Source organism: Aulonocara sp. 'chitande type north' Nkhata Bay, linkage group LG7, assembly GCF_057382095.1.
Source record: "Aulonocara sp. 'chitande type north' Nkhata Bay isolate Kocher_YH1m ecotype deep benthic linkage group LG7, A_spYH_male_GT1.1, whole genome shotgun sequence".
Taxonomy (NCBI): domain Eukaryota; kingdom Metazoa; phylum Chordata; class Actinopteri; order Cichliformes; family Cichlidae; genus Aulonocara; species Aulonocara sp. 'chitande type north' Nkhata Bay.
In genome coordinates, this window is record NC_141350.1 from 2,833,994 (window position 1) to 2,859,451 (window position 25,458).

The 25,458-nt window shown below is 42.1% G+C and overlaps 1 protein-coding gene across 3 annotated transcripts in view; it reads left to right on the plus strand.

Annotated features, from left to right (window-relative positions):
* LOC147324286 (solute carrier family 66 member 2) overlaps positions 1-25,458 on the plus strand; it is a 56,956-nt gene that overhangs the window by 15,068 nt on the left and 16,430 nt on the right. For all 3 annotated transcript variants that reach the window (XM_086297949.1, XM_086297950.1, XM_086297948.1), the window contains exon 4: positions 18,305-18,521. In XM_086297949.1, the coding sequence (XP_086154075.1) occupies positions 18,305-18,521 (217 nt within the window). The remainder of the gene's footprint in view (positions 1-18,304; positions 18,522-25,458) is intronic.

The following is a 25,458-nucleotide window of genomic DNA, read 5'->3' on the forward strand; positions in this document are numbered from 1 at the left end:
TCTGTGACAGTGTGAAGTTTTTTCATACTCTGGGGGAAAAAAAGGATTGGTTCACCACTCAGGACCTGACTTTTTCTGATTATTTCACACCCATGTAAAACTTTTCAGCTGCAACAGGCAAAAAATGTTTTTGTAGCTCTTTTATACTCCAGTTGTACGCACGCATTAGCCTGCTGTCCGGTCAAATTGTCAACACGTCTTACGCGGCATCCACTCTGAATTTCTTCCGAAGAGAGGATTTGGTTCTTCTAAACCAGGGGTAGGCAACTCCAGGCCTCGAGTGCCAGTGTCCTGCAGGTTTTAAATCGCACCCTGGGTTAACACACCTGAATCAAATGATTAGTTCATTACCAGGCCTCTGGAGAACTTCAAGAAATGCTGAGGAGTCATTTAGCCATTTAAATCAGCTGTGATGGATCATGGACACATCTAAAACCTCCAGGACACTGGCACTCGAGGCCTGGAGTTGCCTACCCCTGTTCTAAACCAACATGTCTGCCCATAGCTGTGCCTCAGTGTAAAGTTTACAGCAGCTTGTCAGCTGGTTTGATTCTGCCCATGGAGTAGCTCCATCAGTCTTCTTTTAGAGACGTTTTCTGAAACTTGGATCGAGTTTAAATCAGAATGCATGTTTTAATTGAACTACCTGATGCCCTGCAGGGCTTTGCTAACAGAAGAGAAACCCCTCTGGTCTGTCCTGATACCTTGTGGTTATTTATGGATGTGGGTTAGTAATTCACAGAGTTGTCTCTGACCCTGTTGACCTGGTTGTGTCAGTCAGGACAGGGTGTCGCCTCATTAGACCAACACTACGGAGAAGACCTGACAAACAGATAGCATCCATCACATCCGTCTCCACTACATAACCTGACAGGTGTGTGTGCCTAAAGAGAGGTTCGGATATCTACCCATCTGTTAGTGTGTGTGTGTGTGTGTGTGTGTGTGTGTGTGTGTGTGAGAGAAGGACAATCTCAGGGGGTGTTGTACATCTGTGGGGGTGTGTGTGTGTTATGTCAGTGACGACCTCCATCTATCAGTCCAGGTAGATGCTAACTGAAGATGAAGGCAATACCATGTAAGTTAGGTAAATGAGACGGTGCTCTATGAATTACAAAGAATGAAATATAAAATTACCACTCGTGTAAATGTTGTTTGTTCTGATTTATACTCAAGAAAGAACTGAAACCACTTTTCTTTATCATCTTTTTCCTTCTCAGTTTTCCGTCATGGTGCTAGCTCCTGATACGCTCTATGCTGTGTATCCTGATCAGCCAATAGCTGATAATTAGCTGGCTTCCTTGTCGGTGTCTATCCGTTTTCCGCTCTCATCTGTCTGTCTGAGATGTCTGGAAAGAAAGATTTGTTTTAGTGGCTCGTCTGAGTCAAACTGATTATACAGATATAAACACACCAGACTCACAAATACAGTTAGCTGGAAAATTATTTTTCTGTACTCGATTTCTTATTTTTTTGCAAATTTGACTATGAAACAAAGATATCCCAAATAAAAAGTTTCAAAATTATGGTTTATGTATTAATGAATGCATTTCTGAATGAATTAAGGGAAAAAGCAACCCGAGTCTACCTGGCTCTGTGTAAGTAATTCCCCCCTAAACCTGATAACTGGTTTTGCCACCCTTGGCAGCAACAACAGCAGTGGTGTTTGTGATAACTGGCAGTGAGTCTTTTGCATCACTGTGGAAACATTTTGGCCCACTCTTCTTTGTAGACTTGTTTTAATTCAGCCACACTGGAGGTTTTTCAAGCATGAAAGTCTGACTCTGACTGGGCCTTTCCAAAGTTTTCATTGGTTGTTATTTTTTCTTTTTTAGCCATTTAGAGGTGGATTTTCAGGTGTTTCCAAACTTTGTCACGCTGCAGTACCTGAGTGCCTTCGAATTTCCAGGGTATGAACTGATCGCTGCTCATTCTCCTGGTATAAAATACATTCATGGTTTCATCGGTTACGGGAACTTTCAGGTCCTGAAACAGAAAGCAAACATCACACTATCATCAGTGTCCACGCTACCATTCTGAGATCATGTGAACTGAAATGAGTGAAGTATCCTTTTCAGTCATCGGTGTGCTTTTTGCCTTGGAACTCTCCTGTGGATGCCATTTGGCTCATTTTTTCCCACCTTTCTTTAAGACTGATCTTAACTGAGGCAAGGTGATGCCTGCAGTTCTTTTGTTCTTGGCTCTATTTTGGCCTCCTGGATCCGTCATTGATGTGCTCTTGGAGTAATTTTCCCTTCCTGTGAAGGTTCACCGCTGTCCCTCCAGAGGCTTTCTCTCCATTGTGGATAATGGCTCCCACTGTGGTTTGATGGAGTCCCAAAGCCTTAGATGTGGCTTTGTAACCCACTCCAGACTGATAGATGATGCTGATAGTTGTTTTTAGTTAGTGGCACGATGTGTTGCTTTTTCGAGATCTTTCCTCCTTCACTTTGTCAGACACGTAATGTCTTGATTCATCATGTCTAACAGTAATCAGATCCAGCCAATTGGAACTCAGTTTTATAATAACAGTTAATTCATGATTTTAAAAGGGAGGAAATGACTTTTGCACACTGGTCAGGCAGCAGTGAAATCGTCATTTAAAAACTTCATTTTTTGTCTTTAGTTGAACGATATTTGTTTGATGGTCTGAAACATGTAATTGTGGCAAATACGCCCAAAAACGTATGACGGGGGAAATGCGTCTTCATAGCGCTGTACATTAAAAATGCTGATCATGGACAGCTGGCACCTCTAAGAATTCCTTCTATGCTGCTGCTACAAACACCTCACAGTTCTTCGTGGGTCCGTATTAGTGTTTTAGTCATTTGCTTCCCAAAGACAATGATGCTGCGTAATAAACACTGATTGCTGTGAGGTTTAAGCTCATTATTTCCTCATCCAGTTGTGCTGAAATGCAGTTGGCCTCAGCCGTTCCTCCTTCGCGCTCTCACCGCTCAGGTTTTGCGCTCTGATCAGGCGTGATCAGAGGGAATATGAGTCAAATTTTAAAAGCCCTCAGGCTCTCTCATTAGAAAACTTTCTGCCTCTCACTAAGACCGAACCTGCTTTTACTGTAGCCCTGAACTTTTTTTGACATTCCACCGTGGGTGTGAGGACGCAAATGTCTGGACATGGAGTCGTTTTGAACAAAGTGTTCGGTGGTCTCCATGTGAGGAGGGTTTTGTCCTGAGAATATTCACTCTTCCTTATCAGTATCCACATTTATGTGGATATTTGGCCAAATATGTCATTTCTAGCCTGTTTTTGAAGTTTGTGACACGATTTAACGCGTAGTCCTCGTGTCAACCACACGAGTCACAACAGTTTGAGCTCCACCTCAAACTTGCCACAAAGTCAAATCTGCCAAAGTTTTCAGTGTTAACTCTACAACAATTTAGAGATAATAATTTTTGCACAGGAGCAGGAACTTCCAGTGGTGTGTAGTAGATGATGTAGCAGGGAGCTTTCCTGCTGTCCTAATTGGAGAGGTGATGCTGCGCCCTGGGCACTCTGCCATCTACGAGATGCTAGACTCGTCTCCAGCATGTCACACAGCGCTTCCTGAGAACATCGGTGTCTGGAGGACTGCCCTGAAACACACACACACACACACACACACACACACACACACACACACACACACACACACACACACACACACACACCACTAATATCATAAGACAGTGATAGAAAGATAGACAAACTGCAATGCCACTGAGGAAACAGGATATCACAGAGACAAAAACAGACAACCAGGTGATGCGAGTGTCATTATTGTTTGTTTATGCTCGTTCTTGTTTGGATGAGTAATTTTTAATCTCTTGCTGCTTCCACAGTTTTCTGAAAGCAGGCACTCCACAAACAGCTCCGGTTTATCAGAAGCGATGGAAGCACAGACAGTGTTAGTACACACTGATGCTTAATAAGGCAGCGATTGGCAATGTTTAATTATTATTTGAATGTCGCGCGAGTCATTTAACACATGGCACAAAGTGCAGTGCGGCCATGATTTAAATCTTTTCGAGTTCACGCTGTGAACTTTACGCCGTGCTGTTATTGAGTTTTCCGTTCCGCTTTTAGACGATTGATTTTCTTCTCTTAGATTTAGGAGAAAAAGAAGTTTTGAGTCTGGAAACCAAAATGCTGTTTGAATGTTTGGATATGTAACTTGGCTCTGCAGTTAACGTCAGAGTCGCTCTGTCGTAAGAAGGTGTAAAGTAAAATATTCTCTCTACAGTAAGTCGTCTGTCTGTTTTCCCCGACATCCTTTTTTGCATTATTTGCACGAACTTTTTTATTTATTTTTACTTCCCGCTCATCTCTCCAACCCTATAAATCTTTCTTCATTCATCTACTCTGTTGAAACAAGTGGACACTGATGCAATCTCGCAGCAACTGCCCGGCTGCTGCTGCTCAGGCTGCTGCTGCTCAGGCTTCTGTCCGTACCGGTATGACAACAAGCACCGATGCACGTCGCCTGTTATTTAGATCAGTGTTTGACAGCGTGTTGAGTGATGACTTTTGAGAAGATTTTTTTTGCGGAAAGTTTCAATCTTTTCGCCGTCGGCTGAGGTCCTTTAGGGTTCGTATGAAGCGCTATGTTTGCACCTAAAGATAAGCCCAGATTCAGCTTATTAGCCTTTGGCAGTCAGTAGTCGCCCATGTTTTTCTCCGCTGTGTAGAAATGTTAAAAAAGCCAGCCGAAGCAGATAACCTCCCTCTGATTGACAACATCAGGGCTGCAAACACAAGAACATAACACAATTTCATGCTTATAAGTGTGTATTTGTTATGTACTTGGCATATCTGCTGTTGTTTGCTGCAGTAGCAGAACATCTGCTCTGTGGACACCTGGTATCAAGAGCTGCTGATAAACGCTCATTAAATTGCTGTGGGCGCTAACTTTGAACAATGTTTCTCAGCGAAATAATGACTTAATGTTGCTGCTGTGCTTGTAATTGTGCTCTCTGACTGAGTAATGTGATAATTATACCTGTGTGTGTGTGTGTGTGTGTGTGTGTGTAACACTGTGGATACAGACGTCCTGTGTATCTCGCTAAAGTTGCCAACTCGTGTATCACTTCCAGTCGACGCACGTCGTTGTTATTGTTGTCTTTGTTGTCTTTGTTGTCTGGATCTACGGAAACATTTTTTTTTTAATTTCTTTGCTTTTGAACATGAATGCACATCTGGCAGAAGATCACACTGTCAGGTACGGATTCTTCTTATTCCTTTACATCTTTGTACGAGCTGTGAGAGCATTTGGATTCATTTATAAAATGATAACATTTTTATTGCATTCTCCATCTGCACGCTTCAAGTACTTCTGACAAAAGTGCAGCTGTACAAATATAACGCTGCATTTGTCAGCCTATTGCAAAACATGCCTGATTATATTTTCATGCATCAGGTCTGTGTTCCTGCTGCAGGGGGGTCGCGGCGGTGACGTAGATGGAGCTCTCGCCGCTGTTGCTCATGTCATGTGATCCACGCAGTCACGGCGTGCACGACCTCACTCCTAGCTCTGTGACCGAGCGGGGAATGTGCAGGGCTGTTCAAACATCTACGGCGTTAACCACGCTGTATCAGCTTCCTGAGTTTGCAGGCATGTGAATCCCAACATGTTTACATGCGTCATTGGTACAGATTTGCATAGATCAGCTAAAAGTCGTCCTGCAGCCTTAATGCTTTTGCGTAGCTGCATGTCTGATATTTTCCAGTATTTCAAAGGAAAGTCCAGTTATTTAATGTGAACAGAGTTTTTAGACATGTGGGAGGGTTGAACGTGGTTTATGAACGCTCCTAATTCTGTTGCTTAACATTACATGACATTACATAATGTTGTAATGTCAATACATTCTATTTTTGCAAGTGCTGTGAAGTCTTTGCCCTGTAATGCTGGTCTGTGTATATCATATGTTCACTTAAGGCTTTATTCCCCTCCAGGAATCTGCACATATTAATAAAGCACAGCATTAAAGCATTAAGAGGTCTTCTTCCAACATAACCCTTAGACTAATACACAGACACGGCCCACGTAGCACATCTCTGCCATGAAGGTCATGTTGTTTGGTCAAGAGAGCTTTTGTCACACCCAGTGGTCTGCAGCAAAGAACAGTACTGCTGCTTATCTTTGATTAACACCTGCTTATCTGAACAGAAAGAAAGCCTCCCATTGATAATGTATCTGCCGAAGTAAAGCTTTAATAAACAGTGTGTACCTTTTTCCTTATCTGGACCTCCTGATTCTTCCATCTGGTCAACAGCTGATTATTATCAGAACAGATCACCTTCACACACACGCTTAGCTTTGACTGCATTAGAGCGTCTGTGTGTGAGTGAATCTGCATTAAGCGGAAAGTTGGGAGAGAAAAGAGGAAACAGGTTGTGTTCTACATATGTGTGCACCGTGTATGTGCATGCACATCATGTGTGTGTTTGTGTGTCTGCGAGAGACCGTCAAGACAGGACGAGAGAACAACAGAGCCAAAGTGTAGTTAATTTGATCTCATGCTTCTCTGTGTCTGTCATGCTCTCGCAGTGTGGATTAGAGTGGGTAGAGTGCTCCGCTGACACCACACCTCCTCGCTTCTGTTCACTCCACTCCTTCATCCTCAGCACCAAGGTCACAGCATTTCAGTGCTTCGGCCTCAATGCTGGTTGTCATCCATCAGACACTCTCCATCCTGAAGAATTCCAACTGTTCAGTCTTTCACAGCCCTTTTGAATCTGCTGTGTGGACACAGAACGGAGCTGCTTTAGAGCTGTGGAGCTAATGGAAGGAGCCTGAGTGATCCAGGACATTTGGATGTTGTTGTCTGCCTACATCCACTTCAAAATGTCTAATAGCTTTGCCTTAATCTGAAGAGTTTTTAAGCAGAGATATTTGGTGTAACGTGTAATGACAGAAATGGGTAAAGAGGGCAGACGCTTACTAAATGCCACATAATTTGCTAAAATGCAGCTCCTGAATATTTTAACTGATAGCTCAGCGGTCCCCCGCCTGTCCCCAGCCAGGCAGTATTTTCACGGACCGGCCTTTAAGGTGTTGCGGATAAATACAACAAAATAAAATGATCCGACCAAGACAAAAAATGTGGTATTTTGTAAATATAATAATAAACATGAATTCACTGTGTAACTTTATTAGCAGCGTCCTCCTGAAATGCGCCTACAACACTGAGTAACATCCTCCGCTCTGCCCCATAATGCTCTCTGGTCGCTATGGTCATGTGTAAACATTTCTTTCAAAATGAGACACACAATTACAACACAGGAAAAGACCCTGAAAACCATAAATGTCACACCCGAGCCTCAAGTCTCGCGGCCCGGCGCCAAACGACTCACGGACCGGTACCGGGCCGTCGCCAGGGGGTTGGGGACCGCTGTGATAGAAGATATATTAATAGTAATAATTGTGTAGTACTGTTTGAGACAGGTATCATAACTCTAAAATCTTCACCATATAAGCCCATCGGCGTGTCTGGTCCAAATGAATTCCTGTCAAACATCAGCATTAGGAACTGTTTTTTATCGTAAGCTACAAAGCTGACGTTACACGGCCGACTCTGTCTGGGAGCAGGTGTACGTGAACATCACACAATCATAGACTCACAGATGTGTTTTTGTTTCTCATGCAATGTGCTGAGTGCAGCGAGAGCAACAGAAACATTGTTATTATTATCCTATCCTATTATCCTATTATTATACTTATCCTGGTGCATGAAGGGACATTAGCACAGTCAACTTTGCTGGACTTTGCAGCTCAGCGTCAGCTCTGTGCTTTGACGTATCAAACAAGTCCTCACAGCTCAGGCTCGTGCTACTCTGACAGCATGAGCTGCCAACACTGGCTGAAAGTGCCAGTCTGCAAAAAAGTAGAAGCGAGGCCACGGATGTTTTGCTTCATCTGAATCACCTGAAGTTGCTCCTGCTGAAAACAGACTCCGATCCGTCTGTTATTATCTTTAAAGTTTCTGAGAAGAAAAGAATGAATAAAAAATGACTACTTTGGAGAAACTGAGGACTTCTTGTCTTTTATGTCAGTGTGTTAGAAACGGGCTTCGGTGTTTGGGATTAGAGGGTGACGGCTTATCAACTGGCATCAGTAACAAAGCACAGCTGCTCACTCAGCCTGTATCTGAAAAACATGTGAAACACAAGAACAACAGCACTTAATTTGAACCAATGTTCTGCTTTCATTTTGCTGCAGACAGCAAATTCTAAGCAAAAAAACAACTTAAAAAAGAACTTGCTGAAGTGTCTTGAGGCCAAACTACCTTCAGACTTACCCAAATTTGGGAATTTCAAAAAGGTTGAAGACATTTACGGATTGAACGGGCATGCAAGGTAAGATAGAGGATTATGCAGCTGCTGTTGGGGCAAATGAAGGACAGTGGCAGCAAAAAAAGCTTTTAAATTTTGATTTTCTCTGCTTAACGGATTTTACAGTGTAAGAGAAACACAGAAGGACTGAGGGAGGATAAGAGTCATGGAAACATGTGCCAAGTGCTCCTTGTGACTTGAGGTTGGTTGCACAGTTTAGCTGTGTTGTACTGCTTCTATCGGATAAAGTGAGATATCAAGGATATCTCACTTTATCCGAGCCGACTGTATATAATTTTGTTTCATTTCATTTTAAATGTACTCGTACTTATTGTTCTAAGGCTCGTCATGTTGAACTGAATACAATGAAATAATCGCACAAACACAAAGATTGCACTGAGTCTTGCGAGAGCCTGACTGTGGTGGCCTGTGCAGACGGGTCATCGTTTTTGAGCACAGCATGCACAGCTGACTGACTCACTCTTGTTTATCTCACAGCTGCAGGTGGAAGCCGTCCGCCGACTTTCAGGGAGGGAGACTGACAAAGGAACTAGTGTAAGAATGAAAAGTAAACTGGATTGTGGCGAGGATGTGAGAGTTTGAAAGTACGTTAAAACTGTGAGCGGCCCTGAAGCTGAAATAGAAGTTGCAGGTCGAAGCGACTCTTTGCATAAGTAGTGAAGGAGCACATGCTGTGATATGAAGCTCTTACAATTACTCTTCTATGTTGCTGTGAGTTATTAATGCTAATACAGCTCGTTAGTTAGTCCTCATCTCAGTCAAAGGTTAAAGAGAACACACACACACACACACACACACACACACACACACACACACACACACACACACACACACACACACACACACGCCTTCATCTTCAGTTAGCATCTACCTGGACTGATAGATGGAGGTCTTCACTGACATAACACACACACACAATCTGGTACCCACACACCCTCACAGATGTACAACACTCTCTCTCACTCTCACACGCACTCACTCACTCACACACACACACACACACACACACACACACACACACGGGGTGTAAAAACAATCACTAGTGGAGAAATCAGTCATGGATCACAGGAAGGTCAAAGCCTCCCACCTTCAAAAAAGTGCTACTGCAGCAAAAATGCTGTTGACAAATGACTGTTTGCTAAAAACCACAAAGAAAAGACTTTCAGCTCCTTATTTTCTTAAGTATGTTTCAGAATGTGTCTTTCTCTTGTAGTAGCCAAAAGGACTGTAAAGCTGAATAACTCATTTAAATGGTAATAGTAACGTCGCGGTGTATTGCACTCACTGTTTATTCATTTTTAGGAAATCATTTTATTAAGTCTCCCGTTGTATCACATCATAATCTTTCATGTAATACCTCCTGAGTGTGCTGTTAAGGCGACAGAATCAGCTCTTGCTGCGTCGGCTGTTTGCCCTTTGTTGCACTGGCTGCTAACATTAGCATTGCTAATCTCTGTTGTACAAAGAAAAAGTCTGACCTTTGCCCTTTGACCCTTCACCCCCGGAGTACAACTTGTTGTATTATCTTTTGCACACACAGGAACAGCTGTTTGGTGGTTGATTTGGAAACTGAAAAGTCCAACACATCCCATCAGACGTTAAGAGCTCTTTATCCTTCCAGGTCTAGTGATGCCTGATTTGAGAATGCACCACGTCACAGTGTGGGGTGTTCACTGATTGTTGGTGGGTATATTTTGTATCCTGCATGCTTAAGGCAGCACCCTCACCTAACACAGAGGTAGAGACGCGGACTCACATGTGGTAAGTCAGCTGTTGTCCTTATGTTGCTTTATTTCAGGAAGAATCGGCTGTATGTTCCACTTGGTTTAGATATTCCACTATGACGATTTCCATGAGGGAAGAGATTCAATTTTCTGAAACCAGTTGCTTAATGCCAGTGTTCACATTTTGACGACAGCTCGGGGGCATTGATATTCCAGCCCATAGATTTGATTGGCTATCATTAGCCATCTTATGGCTTTCCCTTGACTGATTGCTTTTCCAGCCAAGTAATCTCAGTTTCAAGTAAGAGTGCCAGATGACGCTCTAAACCCAGAGAATTGGAGAGATTCAAAAGTGTGAACCCAAGTGACTCTCTTACCTTGCAGCCTTTCAGCTTACGGCACCTTTTTAAAAACGTTTTCCTTCATAAAGCCTCTGTTAAAAGGCTCACAATGCCTTAGCCTTAGGCATTCAGGCAAGCCACTGAGAACTATCGACTGCTGAATGCATTACTTGGATGTTTTTGCATGAATGACTTTGATGATACACAGAACATTATGCAAATTTGTGTTCTTTCTGTGAGTAGATATTTATAAAAAGATGCACGCAGGCTTTTTAGCTTTGCCAGATGTGGCCATGCGGGGATGAGAGACTTTACCGCTGTGCTCCGTGGGATTATAGAACAAGTTATTTTATTAATGTGCTGGACATAAAAGATTAAAATAGAAGACATACTTACAGTAAATTGGGCACTGAAGCAACAAATAGAAAACTGTATTAAAATGAAAATTGAAAAGATGCTGCAACAGAACACAAATTGAAATTAAAACAAAACATTGTTAAGGTATCGCGCAAACAGACAGAAGCTAATGGAAATTAAAAAGATTGCATTAATTGCAGTGGACATTGAGAATTCCCTCGGTGATGTACGATGATGAGATTTAACCTCTTTTCCTTTAAAGGACCAGCCTGAAGCAGTCTGTTAAGTAATCATGCTGAAAACGACCTAAATGGCATTTTCACAACTTACGCTGTTTCGTTGTTTATTATATTTTTTACGTGTCCCACATACTCGGAACAAAAACATGTTTACTTGGAGCTTTCCTGGCAACTGGAAACGTCAATTAAGGAGCCATCCTAAAGGGTCGAATGTTTTCTGTCTTGAACGACTGAGCACGGATGGTAACGTTCTTCAGAAAATCACCTCATATTTCACAGAAATAGCCCCTTTTATTACCACAGATAACTCTTGTAATGCATAGCTACTTCAGAGCGTCCAGTTGCCCGCTCTTCTGTACTGTTGCATCTCAGAATTGTTCTTCACTAAGAAGAGTTTCAAGTGTGTTAAAAAAGGACGGTGAAATGAAGCTGTTGATGTGGATGAGGGTCCATATGAAACATTACTGGTAATATCTAGAGTCATTTCAAATAATGGTGATCGCTGCTTCCTTTTTATATTCTGCTTTTTATTACTTTTTTTGACTGAATTGTTCTGTGCTCAAGTGAAAATGAATTTTAAATAGATTTTATAATCTGTGATCTTCATCTCAGTCAGCGTGACTCGACTCAAATATAGTAAAAGTTTGACCACAGGCTGTGTGTTCATCCATCGCGAGCAAAATCTAAACTAGTTCAAGACATTAATCTGCCGGGAAGGCAGTTTATTTATTTATTTATTTATTTATTTATGTTTGTAGATTTGTGTGTGTGTGTGTGTGTGTGTGTGTGTGTGGCAAAGTGTTTCTGAGCGGTGTACCAGGGGCACGGAGAAAAGTTGTCGTAGCATAGGCACAAGCAGTGTGTGCGTGTGTGTGTGTGTGTGTGTGTGTGTGTGTGTGTGTGTGTGTGTGTGTGTGTGAGAGAGAGAGAAAGGGAGAGGCCCAGTGTGTTTTACATTCTCACTATATCCTAACGAGTGGACATTTGCATTATTCAGAGAGCTTGCAGAGCAGTGGACCCTTTCCTGTCTGTCTTCTCTCAGTCCTGTTCAGTTAGTGAACCAAGCTGGGAAAACAAGACCCCCCCCCCCCCCCCCCCATCCCACCCCCCTTTATGTGGTATTTCTGCCCATCCAAATGATTGCAGAGCTCCTGCAGCGTCCCCATTAAAACCTATGAAGGAGGCGTGTCTGTTCCTCGTGCTGTCAGTATTCTGTGGAGCTGTGTTGAGGAGACAAAACCAAACTGCGGCTCAGTTCGCGGATTCTGACACGACCGCCGGCCACAGCTCCTGGATTGGATTAGAATACGGTGAGGAAGTTAGTTGCTCGCATTGCCTGCGTTATCTAAACCGTCTTTACCCGGGCGACCGTGGCTCAGCGGGTTGGGAAGCGCATCTGTAACCGGAAGGTCGCCGGTTCGATCCCCGGGCTCTCTGTCCTGGTCGTTGTGTCCCTGAGCAAGACACTTTACCCTACCGCCTACTGGTGCCGATATGGCAGCCTCGCTTCTGTCAGTCAGCTGTGGCTACAACCGTAGCTGCCTCCACCAGTGTGTGAATGTGAGAGTGAATTAGTGGATAGTGGAATTGTAAAGCGCTTTGGGTGCCTTGAAAAGCGCTGTATAAATCCAATCCATTATTACCCATTACAGCGATCTCAAAAGTCCACTCCATCCAACACAACAAGAAGTCCCATCCATCAGATTAGGCCAGCGAGCCGAGCGGCGAACGAGACAGCCTACAAGAGATGTCAAACAGCAACTTTCACACATCTTAAAATACACAGAGCAGACTCCACAGAGCTAAGTCGTTGTACACGCAGACTGACAGTGCTGAGTCGGCACATCTCAAAGCTCTCTAGCTGTCAGTGTCAATTCCCATCTCTGTCTCTGCTCTTGGTTCCACGCTGCTCTCTCTCTCTGCTAAGCCTGATGGGAAATTAGTTTAGCTTCTCTGCTGTATATCTCAGGACTACTCTTTGACTCAGGCACCTTCTCCAGTTATATATATGCTTCCATCTCTAATCATCTTTTCCAGCCTCTGTGCAGCCTGCATCAAACAGCCATTGAAATAATGTCTGGAGTTGTACGCTGTAGCTCCTCCTGCCGAGACACTTCCTCCCAGAATAACGTCACACGCAGGTATCGACATGTCTTTTACTCATTAAATTGTCTCATCTCCAATGACCTTTGTGTAAACAAAGACTCTGTGTCAAGGAAGAGTGCTTCCTCACCTCCTGGCACTTCGGAGTCTCTGGGGTCTTTGAAGTGCGCCTCTGGTCTTCAGGCCCACCAGACAAGGAGGGAGCTCTTTGAGAAAGGCGGTCACTTGCCCTTCCCGATGAAAGGATTCCAATATCGTGAGGGAAAAGGTGAAGTGGTCAGAGAACGGTGCAGGAGGATAATAGAAGCGACTCCATAAAAGACGTCGTCTTCTCTTTTGGTTGTACTTTTTAAAGGCTTTACAAAAGAGAGAGGGGGGTGCAGGGATAAAGAAGGGGAAGTCGGCGTGTTGCTTAATGTATGAAAATAGATTGCAGCTCTCAGGAAGAGAACAAGAGAAGAACATTTTTTGGCATCTTGGCGTGTGTGCTGCAGATAAGCAGAAGGAAGGTTAAGCTGAGCTCAAAAATTGAAAATGTAACATGTGAGAGGCTCAGAAAGGAGTGCTACACAGAGAGGTGACACTGATTTTCACTACTCTCATTGGTGCAGCGCCTCGATACTTCACCACCTCGGCCTCATTCTTAAGGAAATGAAGCAGCTTTTAATTTTGTGATAAAGGCCAACCTCTCCTGGCACTTCCCTCCCTCTGCCAAGCGCCGGTGGCTGCAGTAGCTCAAGTCAGGTCTGTTTATTCGTGCGGAGCATGAAACACAACAAATGCTGTCTGAGGGGCTGCACAAAATCAGACAACAGTCCAAAGAAATTAAGCTATTAAGAAGTAATTAAAACAACAAATTAACCCAGTTAAAACAATTAAGACAATTAAGGTCTTTAATATTGTAAACAAAAGATAAGCTTGAAGCTGGGACTAATCTGAGAGTAAAGGAGGTTTTTCAGGTGAGGGGGAAGCTGGAGTGACTGAAGACTGTTCTTCAGTCACTCCAGCTTCTTCTAGCCCATACCGCAGATAGTTCACGTTGAGCGTAATAGAAATCTGAGTCACTCAGTCAGTGATTGAAGAAAGGAACAGTTTACGTTGACCTTGACCTGAAGTCTGTGACGGCAGATTTAACCTGCAGGTCTAATTTATGTCTTACCCGTGGTTTTCAGCATGATGCCCAACTTTATCAAGTTGGTTTATTTTCAGGTTGACAGAGTTTTGTGAGAGCCAAGCAGGGTTTTAATAGTTTTGCAATTTTCATTAGTTTTTATTTTTATTTAGTTTTGACTTCAGATTTTCAATTTTATATCAGTTTTGATTAGTTTTTACCGATTGTTTGCTAGTTTAGTTTAGTTTTTATTTTTTTGAAAATCCTTAGTTTCAGTTTAGTTTTGATTAGTTTCAGTTATAGTTTTAGTCGTGTTTGCAATAATTAAGTGCAACAAAATCCCAGTTTCATCATATCACGCAGAGACAGACAACTCACATTCCCACCTATGGGTTCTTTAAATAAATAAATAAATACATAAATAAATAAAGCCAGATGAACAACCATTGATACCAGGCAACTATAAAATGTATATCTTGGCCCCAATGAGACTATTAGCTCTTGCAGCACCGGGTGTTCGTAATTTTGGTTCAAGTGAATTGATAAACTTTTTGAAGGCAATTGACTCACAGTTATGTAGATGTCCCCGTCCTGTTGTCTCGGGATGCATCACGCTGCCTTGCCTGGGGTTAGCGTCTGTTTCTGGGGATGAGGGTTGAGTGTGCTCCCTTCTCAAGGTAAGCTAGGTTAGCCTTCTTGTGTGAGCTTTTCAAGTTCACTTTAAGGTTTGTGGGATTTTTTTCCCTTTAGAAATGTCCCTCATAATTTGTCTCTTCCCACTACAAGACACTTGCTTTATCCAAAACACAGTCATATTCAAAGTAATCCCAAATTGGACTCTGGCGCTTTCTCCCGACTTTTCCTGACATGATTCTGCGCGTGGACGGAGCAGCAACACAGACGACTCGACTAACGTGCTGCCACCTGCTGGCATAATGAGACAGCAAGAAAAATCTGGGAACTAAACTTCATTTTCACCCTCGACTATTGTAGGACACGCACACATCAATGAAACTAAACACATTTTTGCTATAAATTCAGTTAATTTTAGTTAGTTTTGTGAACACTCATTACAGTTTTAGTTAGTTTTCCTTTTTTTGTTTTTATTTTTATTTCCGTTAACGAAAATGTTTTTTCACTTCTAGTTTTTGTTATTTTGTTAGTTTTCGTTAACGATAATAACCTTGGAGCCAAGCACATTGAGGATATTCAGCCGGTTTAGAGAAGTCCTTCAGATGAAAATCAGACACAACAATAAGGTCCAAAACCAGCACATACGCTATTATTATATTATTATATTGTTATATTAGATTAGTCTTCTTTAGGAGCGGATGGACTTTTTACTTCTCCCCTCTCAACTTGATTTATTTATTTCACGGTCCAGTTACGGAGGAAAGAGATATTTTAGTCTTACGTTGGGGGTTTCAGCTTAGTTAAAGCTAACAGGGAAATGAGCCCGCTGGCGTTCTTAAAGATATTATTGACAGATTTAATGGTGTTAATTATAACGATCTGCTTTGTTAAAAGCTTTCTAATTTCTGTTCATCTCATAGTTTGTGATGAACGACACAAGTCTGTCCAGAGAGGCGATATTTGTCCTGTCGCATGTGTGTAAGAAAGCTGCGAACCCTGTGTGGGGGTGATGTGTCTGCTGCAGTATGTTCTAATAAAGCCATTAATCACATTTGCTGTTTGCTGCAAACATGCAGCACTTGTTGCAACACGTCTCATTCTGTGTGTCCCAAGACAGCGCAGCAGATGCAGCGTACAAGAGTGAAATCAAAAATGTCCCAGTCAGGTGTTTGATGCATGTGCGCGCTTATTCTGCGCAACCACACGTATGTATCGCGTGTACGGTTAGAAATGGAAAAGTCCTTGTTCAGACGGAGGAGCTGGAAACATTTCTCTCTGAGTGACACAGAAACATTGACTCCTGTATCTTTGTCACCACCGCCAAGAAAAGCAAGAGTCGTGCAAAACCGTCGTCAGGATGCGATCAGAAAGTTCTGCGATTCTACACATAAAAATCCAACTTCCAGTATTTTGGTTCTCATTAGCTCATTTCCTGGAAGTCCCATTCTGACCACTCATGCATCTGCAGTGTGCACTGAATTTCCGTTTTGGAACGAGGACATTCAGCAGATGTGGCATGTGTGAAACTTGGTGAGGAAGGTAGTGATGGTCCAGCCAAAAACCCCACAAAACAGTTCAGCTTGTCTGAAATGAGCCACCCCAGTGTAAAGTGTTTCCACTGAATGTGAGATGGAAACACGTCAGGATGAGATTTTTAATAAACTATGAAGAAATAAAAGCCACTAATAGACTTGTGTTGTTTAATATTTCAGAAGAAAGTTATCATATAACTTTTCTACATGTATAAGCTGATATTTGTACTCTTACTGTGTCCTTAATCAGGCAGTACAAGTGGAGTCAAATGTATATACAGTAGTAACAGAAACTTGCTGTGTTTGAATCGTAACAATAAGTTTGACTCTCAGCATGTCTGATCTATTCATCTGACACAAGTAAAGAAAATGCAGTTTAATACCTTTAATAAGTTTCTAATGAATGTTGTGAGTCTGCGATCATTTCTTTTCTTATAGCATTGCTGTCTCTAATTCTTATACTTCGATTATTTTAACTGGAATCAGGACTGATGTCTGTTGATCTTCCTCAGATTTCTTCCGTTGTTTTCTCTTATTTGATTTGATAGTCTGGGGTCGGAGTGTGAATGCTGGGATGTTTGCTTATACAAATGAAACTGAATTGAAATGATTCATTTTTAGTTTAGCTGACAGCAAACTAAATGGTTAATTCCACCTTAAGTCTTAGTCTGGATTAATTCATTCTTAAAAGATGAATTGATTAATTTGGAATGAAATAGATTCTTCTTTTTCGTTTGTGTCATTTTGAATGCAGTATCTGTATTTTACCGTCTTGGTTGAACCAAAATGCAATTTGAAGACATCTGTGTGTCTGACGTCTTCTTAATGACTGTTTTCTGTTCATCGAGTAGATCACAGTAGACACCAGGATAGAGCACAGAAGCATCATTCAAACCATACAAGTAAAAAACATCAGCTGACACAGAAACGTCAGTTTGTGAGCTTAAAATCACCTACATCTACACACCTACACGCCCCTATTTTTGCTCATGAAGCGAGCGTACTTGGACGTCTGAAAAGTATCTACCTCAGGTGGAGAGGTCAGGTGCTTCACAGCACACGGCGTGCTCCAGTCTCTACACTAACTAATGCGCTCTTATTTAGTCATCAATCCCCTCTAGCTGATGTCAGCCGGTTTTCCACGGTCATACATACACAATGAGAGATTGTCCATCATCTCATATAATGGTCCACTGGTACAATACTGATGGTTGATGGGAATTCAGCTGTAGTGAGCCTAATGTTCCCGCTCATAAGATTTCCTTCTGAAGCACGTGGAGTCGCCGCTGTTACTGAAGATGGCAGGACAGAAACTGCTAGACCACAGTGTGGCTGTTCTCGTGTTCAATTTTACTTCACAGTCACACTGACTCACTTTTTCTTTAATGTTTCTGCAAGCTAACAAACGCTGTGGTCTTTTAATTTTCCTCTGAATTGTAACGGCACACGTGATAAATACGCTTGTGTCAATGAAAAGGTTTAAAGGTAATAAACGTAAATGTATAGCTCAGCCTCGCTAAAGTTCAATTTATTACAAAGTCATAGAAATGTTAAAAATCTCGTTTTTCTTTGTTACATTCACGTATGCATGTGCTCAGTGATTTTAGTGCCGTCTTTGCAGAATTCTATGCATCCTGTAATGAAATGTGCTCATTGGTCCTTCTTTTTTGCACCTGTCTCAATCACTCCTCTTTTCCCATCCTCACATAGCGTAAGCATGTCGTTACCCCTCAGCAGCCACACACGCGCTTACATTTATCTCTGTTTCATCATCTCTGCTTTCTGTTTCTGACTCTTTTTCAGAATCTTTCATTTTCTCTGTTCTGCTCTCGTCACCATTTCTTTCATTTTTGACTAGAGTCCAAAAACCGTCGATTACCAGTAAATGTTTGTCTGCGTTTCTATCTCCCGATTATAGACCTGAACTTGCATTACTTCTGGAAGTGGAGCGCCTTTGAGGACTACCTCCTCTTCTGCTTCGGCTTCACCGTCGTGTGTGCAGTCATCACCCTGCTGCTGCTGGACTCTGTGGTGTTTGTGGAGACTTTGGGTTCGCTGGCCGTGATGTTCGAGGCCATGCTGGGCGTCCCGCAGCTGCTGCAGAATTTCCATAATCGCTCCACAAAAGGCATGAGGTACAGTGTGCTCCAAGGTCAAACAGAGCTCTGCTCACTGCCCTCACACTGGCATACAGAGGCACAGTCAGACTTCACTCCTGTCAGGGAGTCTCAGCAGTGATTTATATTCTCATGAACACATTATGCTAATAAGGTCATTTATAGCTACTGAAGTCTCCATGAAAAGAAAATGGAGAGTCACATGCATCTTAATTTCACTAATGAAATCATTTTTTAAATGTTTGAATTCTTTTAAGACAATAATTATAACAAAATTGTTTTAATTTATTTTATTTAACAATTCAAAGCCAAACAGAAAAATTCAAAACCTACAAATTAAAAAATTAATAATTTTTTTCCCTACTAGTCTTAGGACTGTGAACTGCTTACTAACAGTATGTGTCAGCACAAAACTATCTCATGGCTTTAAAAGGTTAATGCCAGCATCATGTTTGTGATGTATTGTTTGTAGTTGGACTTATCGTGTTTGCTTTGTAAGAGTTTCAGATCAGATCATGCAAATGTGCTTTATTTTGGTTCGCAGCACACAAGTTTGTGAAAATTGTCCTGAATTTAGGGTAAAAAGAAGAAGCATGTGTTATTTTGTGTCCCACTTGGTTGTGATAGTTGCTGCTTAGGAGTGTAAATTTACTTGGAATGAGAGGCTTTTAAAAACAAGTGTGTAATCAGCGCTGGTGGATCACTCAAAGGTGTGAGGATCGTGCCCAAGCTCTGGCTGTGCGTTCTAGCTCTTCACCCTGCATTTTTAGAGCCGTGCACGACATATTTCCAGTCTTCAAGAACACTAGTATTTGGATGAAAACAGAGCAGATCTTAACTAAACCGACTGTCTGAGCTGAGGCAGAAGGAGAGTCCTGATACGCGATGTATAGCAGAATGTGTCTGCTTGTACAGAGAACTGTTGCCACGATCTGGAAGATTATCAAAAACTTATTGTCATTCAGCTGCCTCTCATTGATCTGAGTTACCATGTTTTCCATTATTTTGGTTAGTGGGCTACTTGCACCCTCTTCAACTTGCTGATTTGGGGATCTGCTAATTTGCGGTGCTCTCGGTAGAATGCTGGCATTATTTAAATGGACTGTCTGAGTCTTTGTAAATTAGCATATTGTTAGTAGATCATCTGCAGAACTTTTTACTCCCATCAGAGCATTTTTGTGATTGCAACCTCACTTAATTTGCTCCACTAATGAAATCTGGTCCTTAGTGTCCTACAACATCTGCAGAGCTGCACACTACAGCTTCTGATTAGTAAAGGTTTCAGTGAAAGATCAAAGATCTGTTTAACATATATACTCAGTTCCACTTGCACTTGTTGATTTCAGTTTGTGTGCCAGAGGCTGAAAATAGTGTCACAGTCTACAGCGTGTACCGGGACGTCACTTTGATTCTTATTGCACGAAAGGACGAGAGCACGAAGTCGCATCACGGATAGAAACAACTGGGTTATGCTGCTAACACAACATGCTAATGCTAAGCTAGCCAAGACTGAGTGTCTGCTGATCCCAGCTCAGTAGCCAGACCCTGAACTTCAACATGAGCTCTCAGGCTCCAGGCTCTGCTTCTAGAATCACCGTGATGATCACATCAAACTCTCGCTGCGCTGGTTTTTATCTTTGGTTTCTGGTGTCAACTTTGTCTTCATACCTCAATACTAAGAGAAAGATCATATGTGTGTCATTAGGGATTTGTGTTGTGTGTATCTGTAGCTTAAAGGTTTATATTGTTAAATGGTAATTTTGAGACAATGTGTTCAAGTCGTTTTATGGAGAAATGGGAAAGTAATGAAATGAGATTTGTGATGAATTACTTTCTGTATTTGATATGTTGCCTAGCGATGGTGGTGACTCTCAAAGTGGAGCCAGTGAGAACCAATCAGATTGATTGTCTGCTATCCTGTCTTCCTTCTCTCACCCCAACCAATCACAGCAGATGGCCCCGCCCCTCCCTGAGCCTGGTTCTGCCGGAGGTTTCTTCCTGTTAAAAGGGAGTTTTTCCTTCCCACTGTTGCCAAAGTGCTGCTCATAGGGGGTCATATGATTGTTGGGTTCTTCTCTGTATGTAGTATTGTAGGGTCTACCTTACAATATAAAGCACCTTGAGGCGACTGTTGTTGTGATTTAGTGCTGTATAAATAAAATTGAATTGAATTGAATAAGCAATATCGATAATGGAACTGGAATCTCTAAATTCTATCAATTCACATCCCTAACAATGAAGAATTTAAAAATCCAATGTTGCTCTAATATTTAAAGTATATTGCAAGTAAAGGGGATTCAGCTTTAGCATTAGTTTCTGTCAGATATCTAAAACGTCACAGAGAAAGCTAGCCTAGATGCTTTTAGTATGTGACCAGAGCAAATGCAGGTTTTCTTCAAAAGACTAAAACTAAATCAGTCTCATGCCAAAATCGACTGTCTGTTTAAAGACAGGAAACACCAAAATAGAGCCTTCAAGAGAGTGAACACCAGGAAAGCAGCAGGACCAGACGGCATCCCAGGTCGTATCCTAAGAGACTGCGCATACCAGCTAGCTCCTGTGTTCACTGAGATATTCAACATCTCTTTATCTCAGTCGGTGATCCCCACATGCTTCAAAGAGTCCATCATTGTTCCTGTCCCGAAGAAACCCCACCCTGCTTCTCTCAATGACTATCGCCCTGTAGCCCTCACCTCAGTAGTGATGAAGTGCTTTGAACGCCTGGTCAGAGACTTCATCATTTCTTCACTACCAGACACACTGGACCCACTACAGTTCGCTTACCGTCCAAATCGTTCCACAGACGATGCCATCTCTCATCTCCTCCACACATCACTCACTCACTTGGACACTAGAAGGGGGAATTATGTTAAAATGCTCTTCATAGACTACAGCTCTGCATTTAACACCATAATTCCCTCCACACTCACCACCAAGCTGGAGCATCTGGGACTCAGCTCATCTATGTGTCAGTGGATCTCCAACTTCCTAACTGGCAGACCACAGGCAGTAAGGATGGGCCTCCACCACTCTCAGCACTGGAGCCCCCCAGGGGTGTGTTCTGAGCCCCCTGCTGTACTCTTTGTACACATATGACTGTGTGGCCACTACCAGCTCCACCACCATCATCACGTTTGCTGACGACACCGTCGTGGTGGGCCTGATCTCTGATAACAACGAGACGGCCTACCTGAAGGAGATTAGGAATCTGGAGAACTGGTGCCAGAGGAACAACCTCCTTCTAAACGTCAGTAAGACAAAGGAGCTGATAGTGGACTTCAGCACTAAGCAGGAGAGGAACTACCAGACCCCCGTCATCAACGAGTGCCCAGTGGAGAGAGTGGACAGCTTCAAATACCTCGGAGTTCACATCACGCAGGACCTGTCATGGTCCTGTCACATCAACACCGTGGTGAAAAAGGCCCGACAGCGTCTCTACCACCTCAGACGCTTGAGAGACTTCCAACTGCCCTCCAAGGTGCTCAGGAACTTTTACTCGTGCACCATAGAGAGCATCCTGGCGGGAAACATCTTAACCTGGTTCGGGAACAGCACCAAGCAGGACAGACGAGCTCTACAGAGGGTTGTGCGGTCAGCTGAGCGCACCATCCGCTCCGAGCTCCCTGACCTGCACTCAATCTACAGCAGGCGGTGCTGGACCAAGGCCAGGAAGATCGTGAAGGACCTCAGCCATCCCAACAACAGACTGTTCTCTCTGCTGAGGTCAGGAAAGCGATTCCGCTCCCTGAAGACCAACACAGAGAGACTGAGGAGGAGCTTCTTCCCGCAGGCGATACGGTCTCTCAATCACACCACCACACAGTACTGACCCACACATACAGTTCTTACACACACACTGGACTTTCTGGACTTTGGTTTTGCACAACACTGGTCACTATATTCTTCATTTCCGGTTAATACTTGTACAGCTGCTGTTATTGTGTATATATTTATTTATATTTAGATTTCTTCATACATTCTTATATATTTCTATATTGTGTATTTTGTTGTACAGTTATTTTATTTTCAACTTTAATTTATATATTTATCTTTATCTTATTCTCCCAGTTAAATTTACCCTTCATTCTAATTTGTGTTGTACAGTTATTTCATTTTTAACCTTAATTTATATTTTATTCCTTCCTAGTTAAATTTACCCTTTTTAATTTTTCATATTTATTTCCTATCTTATTCATAGCCTTTTCCTTTTTTGTTTTCTTTAGGTCACGAGCAGTTGTCCAAGCATTTCACTACATATCGTACTGTGTATGACTGTGTACGTGACAAATAAAATTTGAATTTGAATTTGAATTTGAAATATGAGTGACAGTTATTAGTATTAGCATTAACATTACCACTAATGAACAGGAGTCCACAGATCCCTTAGAAAATATAGTATAGAATTATTTTTAAAAGCAACATTTAAAAGGGATCCCTTAGGTTTGGGTCACCCCCCACTTAAAATTCAAGGTTTCAAGGTCACCTTGAATGAGAAGAGAAAGCAGAAGGTGGAAACGGGAGGCAAACAAAACCCTCAGCTTACGTTATGAATGCTTTCCCAGTTAAGATTGTGTCAGAGTGAGTTAAGGTCAGTGAGCATGCTTATTAGCCTCTCAGGTAAATGACTGCACAGAACCTCATGCTAATTATGATCATTATTTCCTTATTATGTCTGTCGTCAGTATAAAATCTGTGTGTTTATTAATATGCATTTATAAAAAAATACTTTTAATCTCTAGGAAACAACTGGCATCTTTTCATGAGGTTTTCAGGAAGTTACTGAAGTTGGTTAACATTCATACCAGGGGAGCGTGGTGAAGAAAGAAGAGCTAAAATTAGGAAATTACAGTGACGTCAGCTGGAAGTAGCAACTCTCCTCGGCGCGGGGTTTGTTTTCCTTTAGTCGAGATTCCTTTTTGTAAAAATGCACAATGGATACATAACGTGTGTGTGTGTGTCTGTGTGTGTGTGCGTACGTGTGTGTGTGTGTGCAGATTGTTAGCTATAGCAGTAGACTTATAACTGATGTTTTGATCCATGTGCACTTACTATAAAAATGAATTAATATTTTAAATATCATGAACTGATTGGTTTTGCTGTGTAAATATTTGCATTATATTTTCCAACATGAAGAATTATGGAGCTATTTTTAGTGTGTTGTGAGGTGAGAGGGGACCCGTGATATACTGTCAATGTTTTCCTATTAGAGACGTTTGCTTTGTCTGCACTGAGCAGCAGAGTGACCGGTGTGTACCGTATATCTTTATATCTTCAGTATGTCCCCACTTCCACTTCAGATTGCCATCCATGCTTTCTGTAACTACCTGCACATACTGTGTTACACCACCTGCATCTCTGATTGCATTTTTATCTTCAAGTTGCTGTTTTATGATTTACTGTTCTCTCGCAGTTATTTACCATTTCACATGTCCTCAGGATCTAGACTTGAACCTGAACATCACACAAAGATTGGCAACACAAAAGGTCTTTGAAGTTGGGAACATCAAATCCTTAAACTCAGATATGTGAAAGTCCCCAAAAATAAAAAAGGAAGTCAGCTGTGTTTGTGTAGGAGGTATGAGTTAATCATAGAGTAATACTGCACAGTATTGGATGACTCATTCCACAAGATTATGCATTTTCAACAGGAATATTTCATAATTTCAGTATAGATATTGGCTTTATGGCACAAATGTTGCTGACGGTTGGAAACGGCACAGATGATCCCTCGCGATGCATACATGAGGATTTTCCAGTTTCTAGATATTAAACACTGTTTTCCACACGACGGTGTGGCACACAATCAACACTTGCTCTAATGCTATCCCAGGTGTAACAGTAGCTTGTTTTTGTGCACTCACATTCCCCTGAGCCCTATTACAGAGGTGTGATGCTGAGTGTATGGATCTGTTTCATGAAGGACTACGCACCTTTTCCAGGTCACCCAAATAATGACTTTCCATGAGATGCATGGAAAAGTCAAGTAAAGGATGTGAAAGAAGCATGGAGTATATTTGACAGTTTGTTTAATATGTTTCCAGGCAACATTTTTTCATTTGTGCATATGTGTGCACACTCATTCTACTACTACTAATACTAGGAAAATTAAAGAGGTGACAGTTCAGTGAAGAAAAAATCCAACAAAAAAAGCAAAAGACTGGATGAGCCTGACTGACGTGATTGGCAAGGAAAATTAGGTGTAGGTTTGAAAAAGTATTAATCCAAAGGGTTAATGTCATTAGCAAAATCTAATTAGTGTCAGGTATCAAGAGACAAGGTGGAAGCTCCAAATCAATGAGGATGAACTGAAAGCACAGGTTAGAGACACTTGTTAAAAAGAGGAGAAACGTGAGAGGAATTGATGATTAAAAAGAAATCCATGTTGTACTTCATGGCGTCCCCCAAGAGACCCTGGTCTGCACCTTGAATTTAATGTGTAAACTGTTGTTTGTCTCTGGGGTCCAACAATCAAATGAAACCCGTTTTTTTTGCTTTCGTCGTCTTCTCCTTTTCTTCCTCCTCCTCCTTTCAGCTGGTCCCTTTAAGGGTTGCCACATTGAATCATTTGCCTCCATCTCATCCTATCCTTAGTGACATCTACTGTCACACCAACCCTCTGCACGTCCTCCTTCAATACATCCATGAATCTTCTTTTCTTCTGCCTGGTAGCTCCATCTTCAGCATCCTTCGCCCATCATATACACCGTCCCTCCTCTGCACGTGTCCCAGCCATCTCATCTCACCTCTCTTTGTCTCCAAATTGCTCAACCTGAGCTGTCACTCTGAAATAGTCATTATTAATCTGGCTGGTGACTGTCTGAGTATCAGAACTCTGTAACTGCTAGCTCCGTGCTCTGTCTTTTTGTCAGTTCCACCATCTCCCAAACCATACCTCACAGCAGGTCTCACTAGCATCTTGTCATCCTCCCCTTTCACTCTTGCTGCTGTCCTTCTA